This window comes from Piliocolobus tephrosceles, chromosome 7 (genome assembly GCF_002776525.5).
Source record: "Piliocolobus tephrosceles isolate RC106 chromosome 7, ASM277652v3, whole genome shotgun sequence".
Classification (NCBI taxonomy): Eukaryota; Metazoa; Chordata; class Mammalia; order Primates; family Cercopithecidae; genus Piliocolobus; species Piliocolobus tephrosceles.
The window spans coordinates 87539226-87562932 of record NC_045440.1 but is presented as its reverse complement, the minus strand read 5'-3'; the positions used below and the strand labels follow the sequence as shown (position 1 = coordinate 87562932).

Here is a 23707-nt window from a genome sequence, read left to right as displayed (position 1 = left end):
ATTTTGGTAATATGAAATCTAAATTAAAATGTTTTCTTCATAAATACATAAAGGTTTTTTTCTGTATTAATTGTAATAAACGTATCTTAAAATACATAACTAGCATCTCAAGGAAATTTCCAGATTGCAAAAATACAGAGGGGAAGAAGTATTTGATGGGTTGACTTACGCTGCCCTGGGTGTGGGTATGTGCCTTGTTGCATAAAGGCTTTGGTTTTCATTTGAAACTGCAGAAGATAAGCGCTCTCATTAAAAACAAAAACAAAAACAGAACCCCTTTTGGAAAAATGTGCATCTTTGGTGCACTAAAAATCTCATCCAACAGCACAGAACATCAACAAAGTTTGGGCTCTGGGTAGAGGGGAAGAAAAGTTCTCTTTAACAATTCTTAGTCTTGTACCTATACCTCACACGGGTTTGGGGTCAAATTTACACACACACACACACACACAGAGGGAGAGTAGAAAAAGCAGATTTATTTTTTGTTGTTTAGCCATGTGGAAATCAACCACCAGAAGAACAGAGAAAGAGAACTTAAAAATAGTGACCTAACATTGAAGGACCAGAGAAGGAGATTTTGAGGAGTGAATGATTTGCTTCATATCATAAGCCCTCGTGGGTGTTTTTTTTAATCATTTCCATATTACTTTGCATAAAGTTAGATAAAGATAGGTAAGTGGGTAATTAGAAGGAAAAAAAAAAAGAAAAACCAATGTGTTGTGTGATCACAGTTAAATCATTCAAATCAGCTATGAAGCTGTGTTTATCCACTACTTCTAAATTATTCACAAGATCATTTTGACTCTCTAAAGTTCATAAACAGAGTGCAAATCACCCAAGCAGAAGTAATTTGCTGCTTTTAAGCCAAAGCCCTGACTAGCTAAGGAGTTGCCTGTAGGAATTAACCAGAACAAAATCCTGATTAAACAACTAATTGGCTTGTCTACTAAAGAAAAAGAAAAGGAAAACAAAGTACATTTCTCTACCTTAAGGCACAGTCATAAATACAGAGGGTTTTCAGAACCACCTCAGAGAAGATGTTTAAATCGCTGACAAAAGTCAACAAGGTAAAGCCTATAGGAGAGAACAATGAGAATGAACAAAGTTCACATCAGAATGAACAAGACTCTCATCCAAGTAATCAGTCTCAGCAAACCACAGCACAGGTATGTTCTCTACATTCCTATGTGAGCCTTGATTTTCATCATTTCTTATCTGGTAATAGCATTTAATCACTGCTACGATATATGATTGCTTAGTAGTTTTACCTGGCACCATCTGGTAGATGTACTGTGTCAGGCTTATCTTCATTAATTTATATATTCTGTATGTATTTGTTCATAAAAAGAATAATAAATGTTTAGGAGACTATACTAGGATTTGGAAAAGCCAAGTAAGGTTTCTCATTGCTGATTTTCACTTCTACCATCATCCAAAATGAAATCACTTCTCAAATATTAAATTGGTTACTTGATTGAGTTTCAACAAAGAACATCAAGTATCCTGGTCTTCATAAACCACACGTTAACAATAAATTCTCTAGAGCAACAGGAAATCTGTTGGCTCTCATTTGAAAACGATTTTACCACTCAAAGGACATTTGGCAAATCTGGGGACACTTTCAGTTGTCATAGCTCTGGGATGGGGATGTTACTGGCATCTAGTGGGTAAAGTCTGCAGATGCTGCTAAACATCCTTTCATGTACAGGACAGCCCTCCACAACTTAGAATTATACACTACACAATTTTAATACTGCCAAGTTGGAGGAACTTTACTTTAAACAAGTCTTTTCACAAGTTCTAAATATATCTATCTGCACAATGTATATGATAATTTCTGCTTTGTTATGAGAACTAGAGACAGTAATATATAAAGCACACGGTAGGTACTTTGCAAGTGGTCATTATCAATAAGAATTTGTGTTTCTGTGACAGGTTTAAGTCCAAAGTGATCATTACAAGAGCAATATTTGCTTAGAACCATCTAGAGAATAATTTTCATGAATTACTCACTAGAATTATCTAAAAGAGCTACAGAAGATTTTTAGAGCAGTATTTTCCCATCTGAAAGAGCTGGATGAGAGACGTCAAGTACAAGCAGGAGTGCTCCTCAGGGACTAGGGGAGCATGGTCCAATGGTTCGGGTTTAAATGAGCCCAGAGGATAGACAACACTGAGATTATTTAACATTGGCAGTGAAAAACCCGCCTTCCTTTTCTGATTAATGTTGACTGCTTTGCAGTAGAGAGGAGATGAGGAGGATTGTGTTAGGATTGCTTCGTGAAAGTGCCCTTGACTTCTTTCTAATTCTTATATCAAAATAAATTCTTATGTCATACTAAAAGTTATTTATATGTTGAAGAACTCGTTTTATGTCACAAATATTGAGCTGGTACTTCCCTTCAGCTAGTCTTGCTGTGTTTTGCTCTGGGAAAGTCACTACATTCATCTTTAACCCTTGCCTACTGTGATTATTTTCCAAAGGAACACATAAAAGCAGCTATAGCTAATATATTATTCTCTTGGAGAACATTGTAGCTAACAGCAATTACTATGTGCCAAACAAGGTGCTAAGCCCTTTTCTAGCACTACTGTATTTAATCCTCACAACAGTCACAGGTCCTATGACAATTTGCTCCTTACACATAGCTAGCAAATGGCAGAGCCTGGATTGGAACCAAGTCCTATCTGACTTGAGCACCTGAGAGCTAAATCACTAGGCTATACTGCTTCAAACCAGGAGGGATATTAGTTGAGTCAACCTTTAAGATACTTTGCTTGCATGATAAAAGGATGTTAGAGAGAAGGGGAAAAAAGCACAGAAACTTCTAAAAGAGTTGCCCTTCCGTTCAAAACAGGAATACTGGAGAAGTACTTAGATTAGGCACAGGTAGAGCACCCCTTAGGTATATCCCATGCCATTCCAACAGCCATAATTTGTGGATATTAATCATGAAGTCTACTGGCATCACATTAGATTTTTTTTTTTTTTTTTTTGAGACAGAGTCTCATTCTGTTGCCCAGGCTGGAGTGCAGTGGTGCGATCTTGACTCACTGCAACCTCTGTGTCCTGGGTTCAAATGATTCTCCTGCCTCAGCCTCCCGCGGTTGGGATTACAGGTGCATACCACCACACCCAGCTCATTTTTTGTATTTTTAGTAGAGATGGGGTTTCACCGTGTTGGCCAGGTTGGTCTCAAACTCTCGACATCGGGAATTCTGCCCACCTTGGCCTCACAAAGTATTGAGATTACATGCGTGAGCCATGGCACTTGGCCACCTTTTATCTTAAAAGTCATATCTGGGGAATTATTTGCATCTGTTCTTTCCAAGAACATGTGGGTATGGGAAAAAATAGTTTATCTCCAATTTCAAATATGCTAAATGTTAAAAATGACAGAAAGTTAAAATCCTGTTTTCTTTCACAGAATTTGACCTTTCAAAATGGCATTTAAACAATAAACCTCTGAACTATGAATAAATGATTAGAGTCTTATAAGAAAATATCTAGGAATAAATATATCAATGTATATTTTTTTAAGGAGTCATTTAAAGAGTGAATTTACAAACCAAAATGTCATGGGTAATTCCCACCTATCAATAAACAGTAATTCAAGAACTGCAAATCAGTCTAACCTAAACTCTGTCTTACCCCAGAAGAAGACACTGTTCACATAAATCTACATTTGTACACACATAAAGACTATGATGGAAATGTTTATGAATAACATCATAATGATGCAAAAAGACTTGATTGAAGTCAGAAGAATTTTTCACTTTTATAAATTGTTCTGGACTTACACCTTTCTAGCTAGGTTCATATAAACTGGCCACTCAATCAATTTCATATTCAATAACATAATAATATTAATAATAGCTGCCTCGCTATTATTATACCATATTAACCTATACTGTTATTGTGAGGCTTAAGTGAAAATCAGCCAATTAATTCATTTTTTTAGTTTAAAATGCTTCTATGACATACAGGGCTTATAAATAATGTCAAAACTCCATAGCAGGCACACAGGACTCTCAGTGTCCTTCTGGTCCCTGCCTACTCTCAAGCCTCATCTACTCAGCCTTTGTCCCATCCAACTGCTCCCACTGTAGTCTCTCCCCCCACCTATGTACAGTCACGCCTTTGGCTTTTGCTAAACCCGCATCATCTGCCTGGAATGTTTTCTAAGACCTCTCCATGTGGAAAACAAAGATCTTATCTTTATAAAGTCAAGAGTCACTATCTTTGGAATAGCTTCCTTTCTTTCCCTTCTACTCCAGTAGAATTGACCACTTCCTGTTTACGCCCCATCCTTATCCTCTACAGACATTGATTCGTCACCTGCATTTTCTTGCACTTAAGATTTTTGTGTGTTTGTTTCCCCTTCTAGACTGTGTATAGCTTAGGAGTCAATCTTTATGTTCTAACCTCATATCTTGTTTCACTCTGCCCCCGTAGGAACATCCTGAGGCACACACTAGCCATGTCTATTGTGACATGACGGCATTTCAAAGGAAAGCTTAGATGATCAGACAAATAATGAGGTAGAAGCACATGAAATCATGGAGAGAAGAAAGGGAGCTTTGTGTGAATGGGACCAAACTGCCTTCTCTCCACTATTTTAAGTTCTGCCATGAAAGACCTAGACCAATGATAGGCCTGTGGCAAGTAAAGACCAGAATTGAAGAACTGTGAGCAAGAGAAACACATAATCCACACTGAAAAAACCAGAGGGCTGCTGTGACTAACAAGCTGTGGAGGCTGAGGTTGATTATTCAATAGTAGGCCACGAATGCCCATTTTAAATGCAAGAATCATTTTTAGTGCATCATAAACAGTCAATTTTAATGATCCAATTAACAATTGAGTGGAAAATGGTGTTACATTTTACATTCAACTTCATTTTCATGTAAATTCATCACATACAATCTCTATGTTTTTTCTCAAAGGAACAAAACAAAGGAGAAGAGAAATCTCTCAAAACCAACTCGACTCTAGTCACGTCTGAAGAGCCACACACCAACATACAAGGTCAGAATGCAGTCTGCAAAAAAAAAAAAAAAAGCGAAATACGTATTTATCTGAAATGTGTTGTCTGTTGAAATATTTGTCCTTGACTAGGTGAATTATCTAGGGTTATCTGCGGTTATTTGAAGATCTGAATATTTACAAAAACTTTATATTCTCACTTAGTAACTCATTTGTCCATGCAATAGATGCATTTTCATTACCTGACATGTGCCAGCCACTGTTCCCTGGGCTGGAGGTGCAGTGATGAGCAACACGGGCAGAGTCTGAGGTTACATAGAGCTTGTAGTCTAAAGAAACACATCACAGATAAGTAAGCACATTGTGAACGATGCAATTTCAGACACTGATAAGCAATATAAAGACATTAAAATGAATGTGGATTGAATACATTTAAAGGTTTAGCATTCACACCTCTGCTCCCTCCTGCTAAACTCTCTCCAATAGAAGGCTCATTTACTTCTAAGGCTACCACACTTGTTTCTAAATCCATATCAGGTCAATTTCTTTTTTAAGACTGTCAATATTTTTCATCTCACCACTAGATGTACACGACGGTATTTTCTGCTTCATCACAAAGAAAACATGTCTAAAACTAAATTCCTTATGTTCTCTTACAAATACGCTCCCTCTCCTGATTTACTTCTACCCCTGATACTATCATTCTTTCAGCCTCCTAAGCTCAAAACCTCACTCAGGTTTTATTCCTTTATCTAGGATGTCCTATAAAGAAAATTAGTCACCAAATCTCCTTTCATAAGGACCCTGAAACTCACTTCCTTTTTTTTTTTCTTTTTTTTTGAGATGGGGTCTCACTCTGTCGCCCAGGCTGGAGTGCAGTGGTGCAATCTCGGCTCACTGCAAGCTCCGCCTTCCGGGTTCAGGCCATTCTCCTGCCTGGGCCTCCCGAGTAGCTGGGACTACAGGTGCCCGCCACCACATCCAGCTAATTTTTTTTTTTTGTATTTTTTGTATTTTTAGTAGAGATGGGTTTCACCACGTTAGCCAGGATGGTCTCGATCGCCTGACCTCGTGATCCTCCCGCCTTAGCCTCCCAAAGTGCTAGGATTACAGGCATGAGCCACCGCGCCTGGCCCACTTCCTTTCTTTCCAATCTCAGCAATACTATCTTGGCTGGGGCCCTTATTAGTAGCTCATGTATGCACTATCCCCAGGCTAAGTGGTTGCTTTTGTTTAGAACTCTATTTCACCCATCTCTCCCCTTGTTACCCAGCCCAAACACTGTTAGCAGATTATTTTCCATTAACCACCACTTTGATCTCAACTTTTGCTCAAGAAGCTTCAGTGTTTGCGTATTGCCTGCAAGACAAAATCTAAATTCCTCCACCTGACTTTGTAGAACTTAATGTGATATATTCCCGGCCCCCCTTCCTAGACCTCTCCTACTTCTCTCCTACTTCCAGTAGGAACACTACCTCCTAACCAAAAAATACAAAAAAAATACAAAATGAAAGGGAAATCACTAGAACAGAATATGTTTTGTTAAATAATAAAAATAAAATTTTTGCCGTAAAACTAGCACAAATATTTTGCTTTTCATCTGTTCAACAAAGTCTGTGTATGATGATTGTTAATGACTTCCTATTTGTACTAAAACAAATATTTGAACTGAGGCACAATTGAGCTTTTACTAGCCCAAATGTCTTATCTTTAAGGAACAAAAATAAGAAATGCACAAAAATTACAAGCAAGATGATAAATTTAAAGACAAATCACAAGAAATGTTTCAAATACACAAATCGCTATCAAGGAATATCCCCACAATCAAAGTACTGAGGCCACTATCCTAAGCAAACTAACACAGGAATAGAAAACCAAATACCTCATGTTTTCACTTTCGGGAGCTAAACATTGAGTACACATGTAAAGATGGAAACAGCAGACACCAGGATCTACTTGAAGGTGGAGGATTGGAGGAGGGTGAGGATGGAAAAACTACCTATAGGGTATCATGCTTATTCCCTAGATGATGAAATAATCTGTATACCAAACCCCCATGACACAAAATTTACCCAGGTAATAAACCTTCACATGGACCGGGCGCAGTGGCTCACGCCTGTAATCCCAGCACTTTGGGAGGCCAGGGTGGGCGGATCACGAGGTCAGGAGATCGAGACCATCCTGGCTAATGCAGTAAAACCCTGTCTCCACTAAAAATACAAAAAATTAGCTGGGCGTGATGGCGGGCACCTGTAGTCCCAGCTACTCAGGAGGCTGAGGCAGAAGAATGGTGTGAACTCGTGAGGCGGAGCTTGCAGTGAGCCAAGATGGTGCCACTGCTCTCCAGCCTAGGTGACAGAGCGGGACTCCGTCTCAAAAAAATAAATAAATAAAAAATAAACCTGCACATGTACTCCTGAAACTAAAAGGATTTGTTACATTTTCAATTTTTAAATAATACAAAATTCCAGTACCATCTTACTTTAATTTGGAAATGCTACATTAAACCTGTTGTGTAATAAAGAAAAATAAAATAAAAAAAAAGGACTGCTCTAAACAAATGGCCCCACTCCCATACTTACTTTTCTATTTAGGAGAAAAGGAAAGAACCTATATGAAGAAAATAACTGAGTTTTACAGAGATACGTAGAATAAACTTACATAACTGGAGAGAAATATGTGTCCACTTGGGAGGATATTATAAAGATATTGATTTTTTTCTTAAATTAATTTATATTTATACTTGTTACAGCCTACTCTCTACCTTACAGTGATAATTTTTTTTAAAAGGGGAAGAAAATTCACTTTAGTTTTCTTGACTTGATTTACTTATTTTGAAAAACACCTCTGTGTTTTCACTATGCAGATTAGAATGCAGGGAATACATGTTCTTGCACAGACCAGGTGTTGTTGCCACTATCTTTCTTCTGTACTTTTATCTCTGCCACAAAGATAAGAAAACAGTATCTTCCAAACAGAAAATCAGCACTGACTTATCCGAGGAGAAAGGGGGAAACAAACAAATGTTCTACAATACATTTTTCAACATGAAAGCAATATAATCATACTTCCTAGCTGATGACTAAAGCTAGACTGTTCAACTGCTAGATTATCTGATTTAAAATATTTAGGATAATGTGTCACTGAAAGAGGAAATCACTTAACAAGCCTAAAACTCTGTCTGACCCAAACTCACATATATAAAACTTCCACCAATAGTAAGAATCATAAACCAAGAGGATATTGTAAAAAATGTGGTCTTGCCTTTTTTTATCAGTAATTGAAGACCATTATTGAATCTTCAAATTTGTTTAAAAGGAGAAGACCCTTTTGTAGATTATACAACAATCTTGAAGGCATACTCCAAAATGTGATTAACAAATGGAAGTACCAAGGAAGAGAGAAACATTATGGTAATTCAAACTATGATTCTTTTTTTCTGAGTTACTTTGTAATAATAATGGTTTAAATCTACAGTTCTTTGCACAGAAAAATACAACCTTAATTGGCATAAAACCAAGGATTACACCTTTGAAAAGACAAGTTTATTCTTATCTTTGTTGTACTTTTTTCAAAGTGTATTTGTAAGCTTAAGTTTTTCATAGCTGGTAATAAAAACTCTTTTGTGGAAGTTTCATTTAACAGAGGAGCTATTTGAGTAGAAGGAAAAAGTAGTTTCATTTAAATCTGCAGACTTAGCACGTCTCCAAAGACTTTAATAGGAATAACAGTTATATTTAAGATATTTTGTCTTGAAAAAGCAAAATTATTAGTGTTTAAAGATAGCCTCTGATACGTGCTTGGTATTTTTGTGTTCACTTCAAAACATGCAGGTGCAATGTCATAAAATCTGCAGATGTTGATTTCTGATTATAGAACTCTTATCTTCTGCAGAGCATGGTTTAATTTATATCTGCCATGGAAATGAAGAATGCAACATATTTTGGATTCAAATAAAGATAACTTGCTAAGGTCATCTTTTGATTATAATAATCTTCCTTAGGCATCTACTTCACTTATATTACATTAAATGCTTCTTTAAATAAATGTCTCGGTACCAGTAGAGGATATGTAAGTAATTTACCTAGTGGTTTATGGTACTTTTAAGTGATATATTATTTGTGTAGAAATGGGTCAAAGTTGAGATTCCATTGCTAGCATGGTGTGGTAAGCCGATCAATGGCTATCCAAAGTCGTCTACACCATAATCTCTAAAATCTATGAATTTGTTAGCTTACATTGAAGAAAATTGCTAATGTTACTAAGGATCTTGCAATAGGAAGATTATCCCAGATTTTTCAGCTAACCCCAATGTAATCAAGGGCTCCTTATAAGAGCTGAAGCAGGAGAGTCAAAGGCAGGAGATGGGACAATGAAAGCAGAGGTGGATTGATGCTCTCTGGAGGTGGAGGAAGGGACCAGGACCCAAGGAATGCTATGACCTTTAGAAGCTGGAAAAGACAAGGAAAGGATTGTCTCCTGAAGCTTCCAGGAGGAACACAGCCTTTCAGACATGTTTTAGACTTCTGACTTTCAGAACTTAAGACAACTGACTGTGTTGTTTTAAACCATTAACTTTATGGTGTTTGATTACAGCAGCAATGGAAAACTATAATACATACTGTTTTAAGATAATTCCAACTTGAAATATAAAATGCAACCATTTTTCTCCTGGCTAACACAGTGAAACCCCGTCTCTATTAAAAATACAAAAAATTAGCCGGGCGTGGTGGTGGGCACCTGTTGTCCCAGCTACTCGGGAGGCTGAGGCAGGAGAATGGCGTGAACCCAGGAGGCAGAGCTTACAGTGAGCCGAGATTGTGCCACTGCATTTCAGCCTGGGTGACAGATGAGAGTCCGTCTCAAAAAAAAAAAAAAAAAAAAAAAAAAAAAAAAAAAAGCAACCATTTTTAAATTGAAATTGAGTTTTCCTACAATCATGTGAATTCATAGTAAAGGCAGTATACTATACAAAAAATAAAAAAAGAGCATTTGAGAATTTGACACCCCCGAATTCAAATCATAACTCTGCTACTTTCTAGCTCTTTAGTTGAGGCATTTAACATCTTTGAGTGTCATTTTGCTCATGTATAAAACAAGGACAACACTGTTATCAGTGTTGGGTTGTGAGTGAGAATTATATTAGTTAATATATGTAAAGCATTTAGCATGGAGGTTGGTAAATCCCAAAGCTGATAGAAACCAGATAGCATAAATGAGGAGGATTCATGCCCTGTCTGAAGAGGTCAGAGGCTACTCAGCTCTGCTAGTCACTGTCACACGGGGATGCAGGTCAAGCTCTGCCAGGTGTTACACCTTGTCAAGACAAACTACAAACACAAATGTTAATTCGAAAGATCTCAATTTTTAAATGTTAATTTTTTGATGTTTAAATATTCCCTTTCTTAAATCACTGGGAACACATAACTGAATTCTTATGAAATTTAGTCCACAAGACGATTCTGTGACCTCTAACTAACCACATGGTAGATATGTAATGTTGTCTGCATTTGTGAACAGTGAAATCCCTAGACAAAATTCTGAATCTGGCAATGCTTTTAGTGATCCTCTTACTTTTCCATTCCTCATCACTCATAATCTCCATCTCAGTCTTTGTTTTATAAACAGATTACAAGTAGGGTGGCCTCCCTGGAACTGCTTGCCAAATAACTTTCCATAGCTAAGACCCCTGGGTTCTAAGTCTAGCACAATTCTGGATCTACAGAGGTGTCCCCAGCCTTGCCCAGGTCCCTATCATGTCTCCAAACTGACCTAGACTGCATCTCAGCCAACTCTCACTTTGGGCAGCAATCTAAAGCTAAAAACTGCTCTGGAGCTAAAACTGCTCTAAAAAAAATAATAAAGCTGGCTAGGCATGGTGGCTCATGCCTATAATCCCAGTGCTTTGGAAGCCCAAGACAGGAGGATTTCTTGAGACCAGCCTGGGCAACATAGAGAGACCTGACTTCTACCCCTTAAAACTGTGCTAATTAGCTGGGCATAGAAGCACATGCCTGTAGTCCCAGCTACTCAGGAGAATGAGGTGGGAGGATTACTTGAGCCCAGGAGTTTGCGGTTACAGTGAGCTATAGTCATGCCACTGCACTCCAGCCTGAGTGACTGAAAGAAACCCTGTCTTTTAAACCATAAATAAATAAAAATATAAAATAAAGTCCAGTTTTTCAGAAAAGGTAGTGGATGTTTAAATAGGAAACCACTCTTCAGTTCTTGGTAGTAACAATTATCATATACAATTTAATGTGTCCTATGTGGAATAGAAAAATAACTAGGCCATCTACTGAAATTTAGTTTACAAAAAGCTGTAAAGACTTTGCCGTATAAGACCAACCAGTTTGATTGACATGCATAAGAAGTACTACTATGGTTAATTTTAGTTCTATAGTCCACTCCCTGTAACGTTCAGTCCTATTCACCAGCCAAAGGATAAGGTGGGAATACAGACACCCTCCTAAAAAATATATACAACTTTTTATCAAAACTACTCAAGCAGATTTCTCAAAGAACTTAAAACAGAACTACCATTCTACACCAGCAATCCCATTACTGGGTATATATCCAAAAGAAAATAAATTATTCTACTCAAAAGACACATGCACTCTTGTATGTTCATCACTGTGCTATTCACAATAACAAAGACATGAGATCAACCTAAGCGCCCATCAACAGTGAATTGGATAAAGAAAAGGTGGCACATATATACCATGGAATACCACACAGCCATAAAAAAGAATGAAATCATGTCCTTTGCAGCAATATGGATGAAGATGGAGGCCATTATCCTAAGCAAATTGATGCAAAAACAGAAAGCCAAACACCACATGTTCTCACTTATAAGTGGGAGCTAAACACTGAGTACTCATGGACATAAAGATGGGCACAATCGACTCTGCAGGTTACTGAAGGGAAGAGGGAGAGAGGGGGAAAGAGTTGAAAAACTATTTCACCTTAGAGGAGATATAAAAAATAAAATAATAACCAAAAAATTAAAGTTAACTGTTGGGTACTCTGCTCACTATCTGTGTGACAGGACCATTCACATCCCAAACCTCAGCATCATGCAGTATACCCATGTAACAAACCCACACATGCATCCCCTGAATCTAAAATAAAAACTGAAATTAAAAAATAAGACTCCAGCATATTTGTTTCCTTCATCCAAATAGAAATAGTCTTGTGTAGCAAACAATCAGAAGTATTCTTTTAAAACGACACCTGATAGGATGATAAACAAAAGAATTGAGAAATGAATAAAGTTGGTATGACATTTCTGAAAATTTAGTCTATAAAAAAGATCAATGTTACATGCTTTCTAGTCTGAGATAATGAAGAAAATTCCTAACTGCTGGTTTGGCAAGAGACAGAGACATAATCAGGACACCTTCAGTGGCAGGGGCTCATTGTAAGAAAACTTATGGATAACTAGAGCTGAAAAACCATTCAGGGGAGGCTTTCAGACTGAGGCAGCCTAGAAGCTAATTACATTTTCTCCTTTTCCCTCAGTGAATATGGCTTCATTTCTCGTGACCGCTGTTTTCTCTGCATATCTACTCTGAATTGCTTTCATTTCCATTTACTCATTTTCCAGTCCAAATTCCAAAGGGAGTAGTCTGACTGACTTAGATAACAACCATTTTCCCATTCAGCAGAGCCCTTCAGACCACCATCGAGGTTGCCAGCCAGCTGTGGACAGGCCACCCTCTTGAGATTAGGTGCCCAGCATGTACGTGATGGGGAACCATTCCTGCATGTAATACAGCAGAAAGTTCCCTCGCTGAAAAGAGTGAAGTTTGGCATAGAAAACATACATTTTAAATATTGAATAGAGAACAGGTTCTGACTGATAAAATTACTGTCATTACATGTTTTATAGGCTAAAAGCTTAAGAGACCCTAACCAATGTGGATAGGATGGATTTTTTTCCTTTAAAATGCCTTTTATGTTGTAGTTTGCAGGATTTAAATATATTTGCATAATTCAATTAAACTCTGTGCTTTTAGGCTTCTTTCTGCCAAAGAATATAGCTGACTTATGGAAAATTGCATTACGGTTTTCTGGTTCCTGGGCTCTGTTAAGTAAATGGAAGGTCTTGCATCATGCCCCACATACGTCAGTGCTATGAAGACCTGAAAGAGTTAATATACCTTTTTCGTTTTTGTTTTTAGCAATTTATTCCAGTCTGGCTCATGGAACGCTTTGTGTTTATATTGCATTTTTCTCAAATGGAGTCTTTATCTAATCCTCACAGAAATCCCCAGTACAAAAGTACTTTTTCATTAACTGTTATAAAAAAGAGACTTATCCAGAGTCACGTAGAGAATTAGTTATGTAGGGATTACAGGTCTCTGTTTGGTATCCAGCACTGGTAACTCATCATATTCCTTAATAGCTATATATAAAATGTATTTTCTAAATGAATTAATCTCAGTTTTAAAAAAGTCCCTGAAACCTAGCATGACATTGAGAGAGGACTGGATTCCTACATCCTGAAACAGTAACAAAACTACCTTAGATGGATCCATGTTCTTTTTCATTTGGTGATTTGCACATTTCTTTACTTGTGATGATGTATCTTAAAGTCAAAAATCTTCCTCAATACAAAGATCTCTTCAGGACATTATAGGACTTTAAGGCTGCCTAGAGGACACCTAAGCTTTGACCCTATGCAAAGATCCTGTCCTCCCTCAGCACAGGCTCCCTTAGCACAGGCTTAGATTGGCTGGAGGCTCCTGAGTACCGCCAGCCAACAGAGCATTCACTACCTCACAAAGCAGTGCATTTTGTGGTTAAACAAGTTGCTAGAATGTTTGAGGGTTTTGCATGTTTGTTTTGTTAATTCGTTGGTAAGCCCTTCTTCTGCCTTCTAGACCACATGAAATAAATCTATTTTCTTTTCTATGTAACAGCATTTCTATGAATTGGAAGTAACTATTATGTCACTAGTTAATCTTAAATACTTTACTAAAAGAGCCTAAGTTCCTCAAACCATTTCTCATATGAGATGGTTTCCAGAATTCTCATCCCTTCTGAGTCCTTCTCTGGATTTTTTACAGATTACATGTTTTTAATATAAAGTGTGTCATTTTTCTGTTCTTGTGAATGCCATTTTAAAATACTCTTTCAGATTCCATTTTATGTGCACTGCTGTAATGTTGTCAACTTCCTCCATGTTGTTTGACAATCTACAAAGATGTAATAAAATTTCAAGTGTGATTAAAGTATTATAGTTAAAATTATTGTAAGTACACTAGATAATCCAGCAACTCTGAAATTAACCACAAGCTGAGTCAAAAATACAACCTCGGGTGCCGGAAAATAATCATTAATCATACACTTCTTAAAACTGTTAGTCCTTAACTCCAAATGTTCATTTAGATGAAAATAATAGTATCATTTAGGCATCTAATCGAAGTACCCAGACTTAGTCTTTATTAATGCATCTAACATCCAGTTACTCAGGTACTGGTGGCTCCTAATAAAAGAAGATTTATTTTTGAGACAGAATCCACACGTCTTTGATGTCTTAAGAACTAGAAATTTGACCAAAGTAGTACCATCCCCCACACCAAAGATTCTAACCAGTGAAGGCATTGTCAAGTCTTGTGCTTTTTATATCCATCCAAAACAAGCCAATTGAGTGTCTTTTTAATTTACAATCTCATTCCCATATTACGTTCTTCCTTTGAATCCCTCCTTTCCAGCATTTATGTAATGTCACTGATAAAATGTGGAAGGTTAATGGATTTCCACATCACTTATTTCCTCACCTGAAGAGAGAAGCAGATGTTTCACACCTGCTCGTGTCTCCATGTTGTGCTGCTACAAGGGGCCAAGGATACTGGAAGTATATTAAACAGGCTCAGTGTGAGACGCTGCCAGGCTCAGGATGGAATCAGCCCGGTGTGTGGAGAGCAAACTCTACTTATTTTTGCATATTCAGTAAAGGCAACCATATCACAACACTTTGATTCCAGATTTCACTATTTGCCACAGGCACACATTCCAGGGCAGAATTTAACCAAGTGTACTGATGAGATCTGGCGATTGCTATACAATGTGCAAAGAGCACCACTGGCAGAAAGGCTTACACTATTCGTTTGGGCAGCTATTGAAATCGGGACTCCTGCTGTCCATGTGTGAAGCTGGGAAGAAGCACAATGTGCAGTTGACAACACTTCACCCAGATGCCAGAGCAACACTTGCCTTGTATTTCAGATTTCTCTTTCATGATGAGGATGATGCAAACACTCTGACCATCTGTTTCCACAAACAAAGCACATGTTGCATGGATAAAAAGACACCCACACTGAACTATAGTTGACAGGCATTCTTTTGTTTTAAGTCCTCATGGGTTTTTTAAGTTGTGCTTTGAAGCCAAGAATAGGAAATAACTGGTTTCTCATGTTCATCAATAAGCTATTAATGAGGATTTATTTTGTAATTAAATGCTTATCCACAAATCAAATTAGGCTGAAATTAATTTATAAATATCCCAGGCTTGTCAAAACAGGGGCAGTGTTATTTTGGAAAGGTTTGGTAATAGCTAGAGAAGATCTGGTAAGTTGCTAAGATCTACCTGGAATTAATTTTATCCGAATGTTATGGTGATAAACAAAAATTATTATTAGGAATGGACAAAAAGAACTACTGCAGAACAGTTGGTCATTTAACTGGTACTAGCAGAAAAGTTAATACTGAAAATGCAATACATACGCTGTAGCTTGAATGAGAGATGGAGGAGATATATGATGCAGCTTATATCCATGTGGCTTTATAAGAAATAGCCCACCAGGTGCAGTGGCTCACATCAATAATCCCAGCACTCTGAGAGGCTCAGACAGGCACATTTCTTGAGCCCAGGAGTTTGAAACCAGCCTGCACAACATGGCCAAACCCCGTTTCTACAAAACATACAAAAATTAACTGTGTGTGATGATTCATGCCTGTAGTTTCAGCAATCTGTGAGGCTGAGGTGGGAGAATCACTTGAGCCCAGGAGATCAAGGCTGCAGTGAGCTGTGATCATGCCACTGCACTCCAGCCTGGGTGACTGAGTGAGACCATGTCTCAAAACAAAACAAAAACAAAAACCCATAGCCAATAAAAACCTTTAAGAAATGTTTTACAGTACAGATTCTATTTGTTTTACATTCAGGATTTTTTTTTCTGATTTTTACTCATATTTCATGTTCTTTATCAATCCTAATTTTCTTTTAGGGTAAGTGCTCCTGAAACATATGTGAACACAATGATCCATAACATTTTTCTTGGTCCAGACTCCTTTGAGAAGCCCATGATAACTCTAGATCCCCTCCATGTAATAAAAGGTATATACAACATATGGCTTCAAGGACTTCAAACCAAAAATGCACTAGACATCCATGGCCAGCGATTAAGAATTTTGCTTCTAAATATTATACAGTAATTGTCCAAGTGTTTGTAGACACAAAAAAGGATTAGGCTGCCACTTTCACAGACAGCAATGCAAAATGGTAATTTGTCAGAGATCTGATCTATATGATTTTTGTTTTGATTGGGTAAAGACAAATGGAAAAACATGACTTGACCCAAACACATAAGGAAAACAGATCCTTCTCTCTTATTTTTATCAAAAGCTTGTTAGTACAAAATGACATATTGAAAGTGCTATTTTTTTACTCTGAAATCTGTTGGATACTGATAAACTCATTAGCGTACCACATGTGCCTGTACAGAAGGGTCCCTATCCTACAAGTTTCAATATTTCACCTAAACATAATCTTTACACACAGGCTTCAAGGATGTGATTATACTGAGACCTTTGTATCCCAAGTAAATTGGGAATTGGGTTTTTTTCCATTTAAACATAACAAAAACATAGCTAGTACTGTGTTTTCTATCTTCTAGCCAAAAATACTATAATTCCAAAATAAAAGTAGATAGATGCATAATGAATAAAAGTGTCTTGGGAAATCAATAATTTAAGCTTTCTTAGTCTTAAACTTTTAAAAACTTTAAGGAGTGATTCAATTTTATGATTTCTTTTATTCCTGAAACTTGTTCCTGGAAAGTTCAGTACATTGAAAGATTTTTAGATGGATCTTAGAAATGTTCATATTAAAGGACTGGTATGGTGAAAAATTGTGTAAATCGATCATCCCCTGATTTCTCACTTTTGTAAATCCAAATTTTCAATACTGGATTTGCTTAAATCTTTAACCTATATATATTACAAGAAAATAAGAATGATGATTTGGGCCTCCATTTTAATATCCTAAGCAGAAGGCAGAAGACATCCAATTAAAAATAAAAACTGGATAGTGAATTACCATTAAATTGCATTCGTTCTTATTTTTCTTTTCTGCTTCTATATTTTCTTTTAATGTTAAGTAATTTGCTTTCATTAAAATCTTCTCTATAATCCAAATATTTACCAGTAAGTTGATTATTCTCTGGGTAAATTACAATTTAAACTATATTAATTAGAAATTGTATTTGTAGGCTTGAAGGGAAAAAATTAATTTCTGTACTGAAAATAAAGCTAGTACATATTAGTTTGTATCATTTCTTCAGAAAATATTTCACAACTTAAAGATGGTCAAGCTAAAAACAAAAATTTGATTTCATAAAAATGTAGAATGCAAGTGCTGAATAATGCCAATCACATTTTTTCCTATTTTACTTTTCTGAATTTTATGATGCATCAATTTCACCCCAAAATTATGAATACTTTAGCAAAACTGGAAATGCCTTCTGAATAATGACTTATTATCCTCAGCTTTGCCAATATCAAAAAGAAATCTATTTTATGAACTCTTTATTATATAATACACCAACTTCAATTACAATCATGTGCTACTTAAAGATGCTTTAGTCAATAGCGGATTGCATAAAAGAGGATAGTCTCATAAGATTATAATAACATATTTCAAACTGCACCTTTTTCTATGTTTACATTCACAGACTGACCATTGTGTTAGAATGGTTTACAGTATTTATTAAACTAACATGCTGCACAGGTTTGTAGCCTAGGATCAATAGGGTATACCGTATAGCCTTGGTGTGTGGTAGGCTATAACATGAGGATTTGTATAAGTACACTCTATGATGTTTGCACAACGACTAAGTCACCTAACAATGCATTTTTCAGAATATATCTCTGTCATTAAATAGCACATAACTATATTTTTTCATTGGCCTGAAGGTGTCTATGGGTTAATTCTTCCTGCATAAAGTCCTACTTTGTTTAGCAGAAATCCCAGGGGAGGTGTTCTTGAGAAGACTATTCTAAGACACAAGCAACATCTTTGTAGTTCATGTCGTCAAATATAACTGGGTCAAGAGTGGTGTACATTCTTCTATCTATGTGAATTTTTTTTTTCATAGACAAAATCTCCAAGACAAATTCCTCTGGAGATCTGACCACAAACCCTGACCCTCAAACTGCAGCAGAACCAACCGGAATAGTGCCAGAGCAGAAGAAAATGGACCCCGAGAAAGAAGGTCCAAACAGGTGAGCATTTAATAAAGCTCACAACACATGTTAGAGATATTGCTCAGCCTGCCCTAAAGAGCTCAAATATCCACTCTCCCCTTTAGTTGAATATAAGGGCAGAAAAAATTCAATAGTCACATAACACAAGAAAACTGTGTCAGAACTAAAACACTGGTTCTGCGCAGTTCATCGTACCTCACTGGCCAGGCATGGCCACTAACCAATATCTCTAGGCAGCCATTTGGCTATAGGCCAAATCAGAACAAAAATATTGCTGTTACGTATATGAGTCATTGTATCATTATGGAAACAGCCTATATATTTACTAGGCATGAATTTTAAAAAGAAATGATGAAAATTTTCCAAGCTCACAAATAAATAGCTATTCCAATTCTGTGAATATTTTATAGTTTCAAAAGATTAATTATTATTTCCTTCCATCCACTAAAGAAAGTGTGACACGCTAACTAGGAATAATTACAGAACTGGAACATCTTTATGCCACTGAAGGAACACAGCTTTACAAGTACTTCCCATAAGATTATTGGAAAAATTACAAAAGAGATGACAATTGAAATGTGAATCAGTAAATCTGCAATAAATCCCAACAAGGAGGTCCTTCATTTTGCCACTCCTTGGCATGGTATTATGTACCCGCTGATCCAGTTTAAATGGCTTAACTATAGTTGATATAATTGCAATTTATTTATGAAACAATAAAAGCATATTCTTCTTATTTAATAGACAAAAAGAGTTGTCACTTATAAAGAAGTTAAAAGTACCCATTCGTCCATTCCACTCCGCCCCACCCCACCTTCTCTCTCAGCAGTGCCTCTACTGTGTTAAACCATCTGCTGTCAGTAGGAGTCATCGTGATTATCTGGGACCCGGGGAATTGCTGAATGAACACTTGGCATCAGAAAGAGAGAATGCCTTTTCGATAAACACAGATTTGGCTATATGAAAATAAACACAAGCTCACTCTACCACACACACGCACATGCATACACACGTGTGCACATAAACACAATGTTATTTGACAAAAATAAAAGTTGACATAGTATTTTGGCAGAGAGATGTTTAAACTCTGAGGGAAGAACTGGAATCTAACAACAGAACAACTAATTATTTATATTTTATCTATAACTAACTGTTGTTGTTTACAGGATGATTTTCAGTCCTATTAGTGGATCATCATTATCTTCACTCAACAGATAAGCAACCAAGATACTGAAAGGTTAATTCATTTGCCTATAGTAATAGAGTCAGCTCTCCTAATATTAGACCACAAAAGATTTGAATTCCCAAAGAGAACTTTTACCTTCCTCATACCAATACACTCCTAGCCTTCCAAACGAATCTCCCTTTCTAGCATTAATTTCAATATGTTTATTTTTTATAATAACCCATGGCAATAGATAGATTTTCAAAGGACTGAAGTTGAAGCCATAACTAACAATTTGGGGGATAAATTCTTCATAATCCTCATTCCTTCCTGGTTTTTTTTTATACTCTTCTGAAATGCAGAAGTGGAAACCTTTCAGTTACCCAGGGGTCAATCAGCATAGCTCAAAAACACAAAACTTCTTGACATGACCTCTAAGGCCCTGCCTGGTCTGTCTCTCACCTATTTTTACTTTCTCCTCTCCCAACACACAACCTCCCCAACTCTCTGCTTCAGTCGCACCTGTTCTATTTCAGTCTCTTGTATTTGTCATGTTCCCTCCTGTCGCAGGCTTTTGCACATACTACTTCCTCTGCTTGTTCTATTCTTTCCTCCCCTGATCACCTAATTAACTTCTATTCATTCATCAGATAACAGCATGACCATTACTTCCTTTGTAAGGCTTTCCCTGGCCTTCCTAACTAGGCCATGTGCCCCTATTAAAAGATCTCTTTCACAGCATTTATTGCTGATGCATTTTATATGATTATCTGCCAGAAAAATACATCAGTCTCATTCTCTAAATTGTGTGCTTCATGATGGCAGGGGCCATGTCTGTTTTTGTTGATGATTAGTATCCCCAGTACCCACATCGACGTCTGGCATATGGTAAATATTCAGTAAATATTTAACAAATGAAATGATTGATCCAAACATACTGGATTTGCTTGAACTTCTAGATTTTCAAAACTGTACAGCATCTTCAGGAGGAGACAGCAAGATACAAATGGCTTTCAAAGTCTTCCCATTCCTTTCTGCTCAGAATTCTCGATAAAAGCAAGAATAATCAGTAGCAGATTGCAAAGATAATGAGGAAAAAACATGTGGCTGTAAAGCTCTCAATTCCTTACTTCTCATCTAACATGGCTTTTCGTCACTATCACTATCCTGAGATGGCCAAACTGTTAAATCCAGAAGACTTTTTTTTAAGTGTTACTTTAGTTTCATGGGTACACATGCAGGTTGATTCTATAGATAAATTGCATGTTGCAAGGGTTTGATGTACATATTATTTCATCAGCCAGGTAACAAGCACAGTATGCAATAGGTAGTTTTTGACCCTCAGCCTCCTCTCTCCCTCCATCCTAAAGTAGGCTCTGGTGTCTATTGTTTCCTTCAATGTGTCCTTGTGTGCTCAATGTTTAGCTCCCATTTGTAAGTGAGAACATGTGGTGTCTGGTTTTCTGTACCTGTGTTAGTTCACTTAGGATAATGGCCTCAAGCTCCATCCATGTTGCTGCAAAGGACATGATCTTGTCAGAACACTTTTTAATGTCTTCCCGGCTACAAGATAGATAGCAAAGTGGTTTGAGAAGTATTAACAAACTGAGTAGACCCAAGTTAGCTTAAAGTTCTGCTTTGTCATTAGATGGTTGTTCACATGTTTTCTCAGGATTGGGTGAAATCCTTCAGCTGCACTGAAGGAACAACTTGAAAGGGGCATTACAAGCTCCAGTATCACCTTTGACAAAAATTAATGGTAATCTTAAAGTTCAATACCATGTAGAACTGACCAAAGTTTTCTGTTCCGATCTCATGAGCAACAACAGTTACCATATCTGGACTTTTAGAGTCAGAGTTTTTATACATTATAATAAAATATCAATGATAAAATAATTATTGAAATTATTACTTCACAATGCTTTTGATGAGTAAAAGATCACCTTTATATTTTCAGTTGTTAAATATCAGCATCTTTAACCTTGGGCAAGGTCAGGTTTGAAAAGCTCTTTCTCCTAGAAAAAAAATAAGTATTTGATTGATTGCAGGAACTCAATATAGATGCTGGGTGAGTGACCAGTTCTCACCTCGATTTTTTAAATTTGGAAAATTTAAAAGAAGTTTTCTTATTGTAAGTGCAATTACTTTATCTTCTCACATAAGCCTTGAGCTGAATAGGGATTATTATGTCTGGACTGATCAATAGGTACTGGGGAGAAGGCATAGTGTGGATTTTGGTGTCAGTGTGTGAGAAGTACAGTGTGATATTATTGATTACATCCTTAGTTTCTGCCTTGTTGGGAAGATGGGCAGAAGTGAACATCTAGAGGAGCAGAGACACAGAGGTTACCATCTGTATCGGTTAGGGTTCTCCAGAAAAATAGAACCAACAGGATGTATGCACATATAGGGAAATAAATTTATTATAAGGAACTGACTCATACGATTATGGAGGCTGAGAGCCCTAAGATATGCAGTCAGTAAGCTAGAGACCCAGGAGAGCCAATGATACAGTTCTAGTACAAGTCTGAAAGCCTGAGAACCAGAAGCGCCAATGGTGTAAGTTCCAGTTCAAAAAGCCAGCAAACATAAGACCCAAAAGGAAACAATGTTTCAGTTTGAGTCTGAAGTGAGAAAAAGACCAATGTCCAAGCTTAAACAATCAGGCAGGAGTGCCCTCTTTCTCTCAGGAGAGTCAGCTTCTTTGCTCTATGTAGGCTTTCAACTAACTGAATGAGGTTTACCCAAATGAGGGAAACCAATCTGCTTTGCTCAGTCTACTGATTCAAATGTTAATATCATCCAAAATATCCTCAAAGACACACCCAGAATAATGTTCGACAAAATATCTGGGCACATTGTGGATCAGTCAAGTTGACACATAATATTAATCATCACACCATCTCCATTATGTACATAAAGGAATTGAAACTGTATTGGTCCCACTCTTCACCCCCAAAAGCAAACAATTCATTATCTTGTCAAATGAAACACTTAGCTTCTGAAAGACACAGGGTTCACCCCTGTAAAGTTCCACTGATGCCATTTGTCCATTACCAAGAAAAACAGCTTATTTCTGGCACTTTATCTCAGTCCAGTCTTATTTTTTAGTATTAAAAATATATTTTGATGGACACTAATGAATAGCAAGCAAAAGAAGATGTGTTTTGCCTGGAAATGTCAAATAGCTACGTCTGAAAAAGGAGACAGAGTTGAATGGCTCATAGGTTAAGTGGTTAAATGATGAACAAGCAAGTGAGTGAAATGTTCAGTGCCTGTGACTAGGGTGTGCTGCAAGACTGATTTTACACTATAGTATATGACTTTTTATCACCATTGTTACTCATAATACTGAGAAGGAAGGTTATTTCTATGAATAGTCTTCTTTGTTCATAATAGCAATCAGTCTCTATTTGGGTGGTTTTAAAATAGGCAATCATTTCACAGCAGGAACAATGAGAGCAGAAGAGAATTCAGAATCTTATCACCACTCATAAACACTGACGTTTATTGTCTTGTAGCTAGAAAAAGCAAGAATCACTGCAGTAAAGATGCTTAAAAATCCATATGTGACTTTATAGTTGAAATAGAAAAGGAATGTCAGTTATCAAGTTTACAAAAATAAAAAGCAATCTACACTTCAATCATTTATAAGCATTTTTTTAAAAAAGGAAACCAGATACACACTTGCCAGTTTTGTGGGATGCATAATAAAAATAATGCACTATTACTTTTAGCCCCATATTGAAATTTTCCTCTATAGTAAGTAATACTTTTATAATTAAACATTACAAACACTTTAAACAACAGATCATCAAATCATTTTTTATTTATTTTTTAGTTCAATAGGTTTTTGGAAAACAGGTGGTGTTTGGTTACATGAGTAAGTCCTTTAGTGATGATTTCTGAGATCATTCTGAACAGTGTACACTGTACCCAATGTGTAAACTTTTATCCTTCACCCCCTTCCCACTCTTTTCCCACACTCCCCAAAGTCCATTGTATCATTCTTATGCTTCTGTATGAGAATACTTAGCTCCCACTTATAAGTGAGAATGTACGAT

At 36.8% G+C, this 23707-nt stretch overlaps 1 protein-coding gene across 1 annotated transcript in view; it reads left to right on the top strand.

Moving 5' to 3' along the window:
• Positions 1–989: 989 nt before the first annotated feature.
• The window catches only part of CNGB3 (cyclic nucleotide gated channel subunit beta 3), a 155218-nt gene continuing 132500 nt past the window's right edge, over positions 990–23707 (top strand). Inside the window, exons 1-3 of the mRNA XM_023222921.2 lie at positions 990–1166; positions 4948–5029; positions 18370–18496. Of these exons, the coding sequence (XP_023078689.2) occupies positions 1038–1166; positions 4948–5029; positions 18370–18496 (338 nt within the window). The 5' untranslated portion in view covers positions 990–1037. The remainder of the gene's footprint in view (positions 1167–4947; positions 5030–18369; positions 18497–23707) is intronic.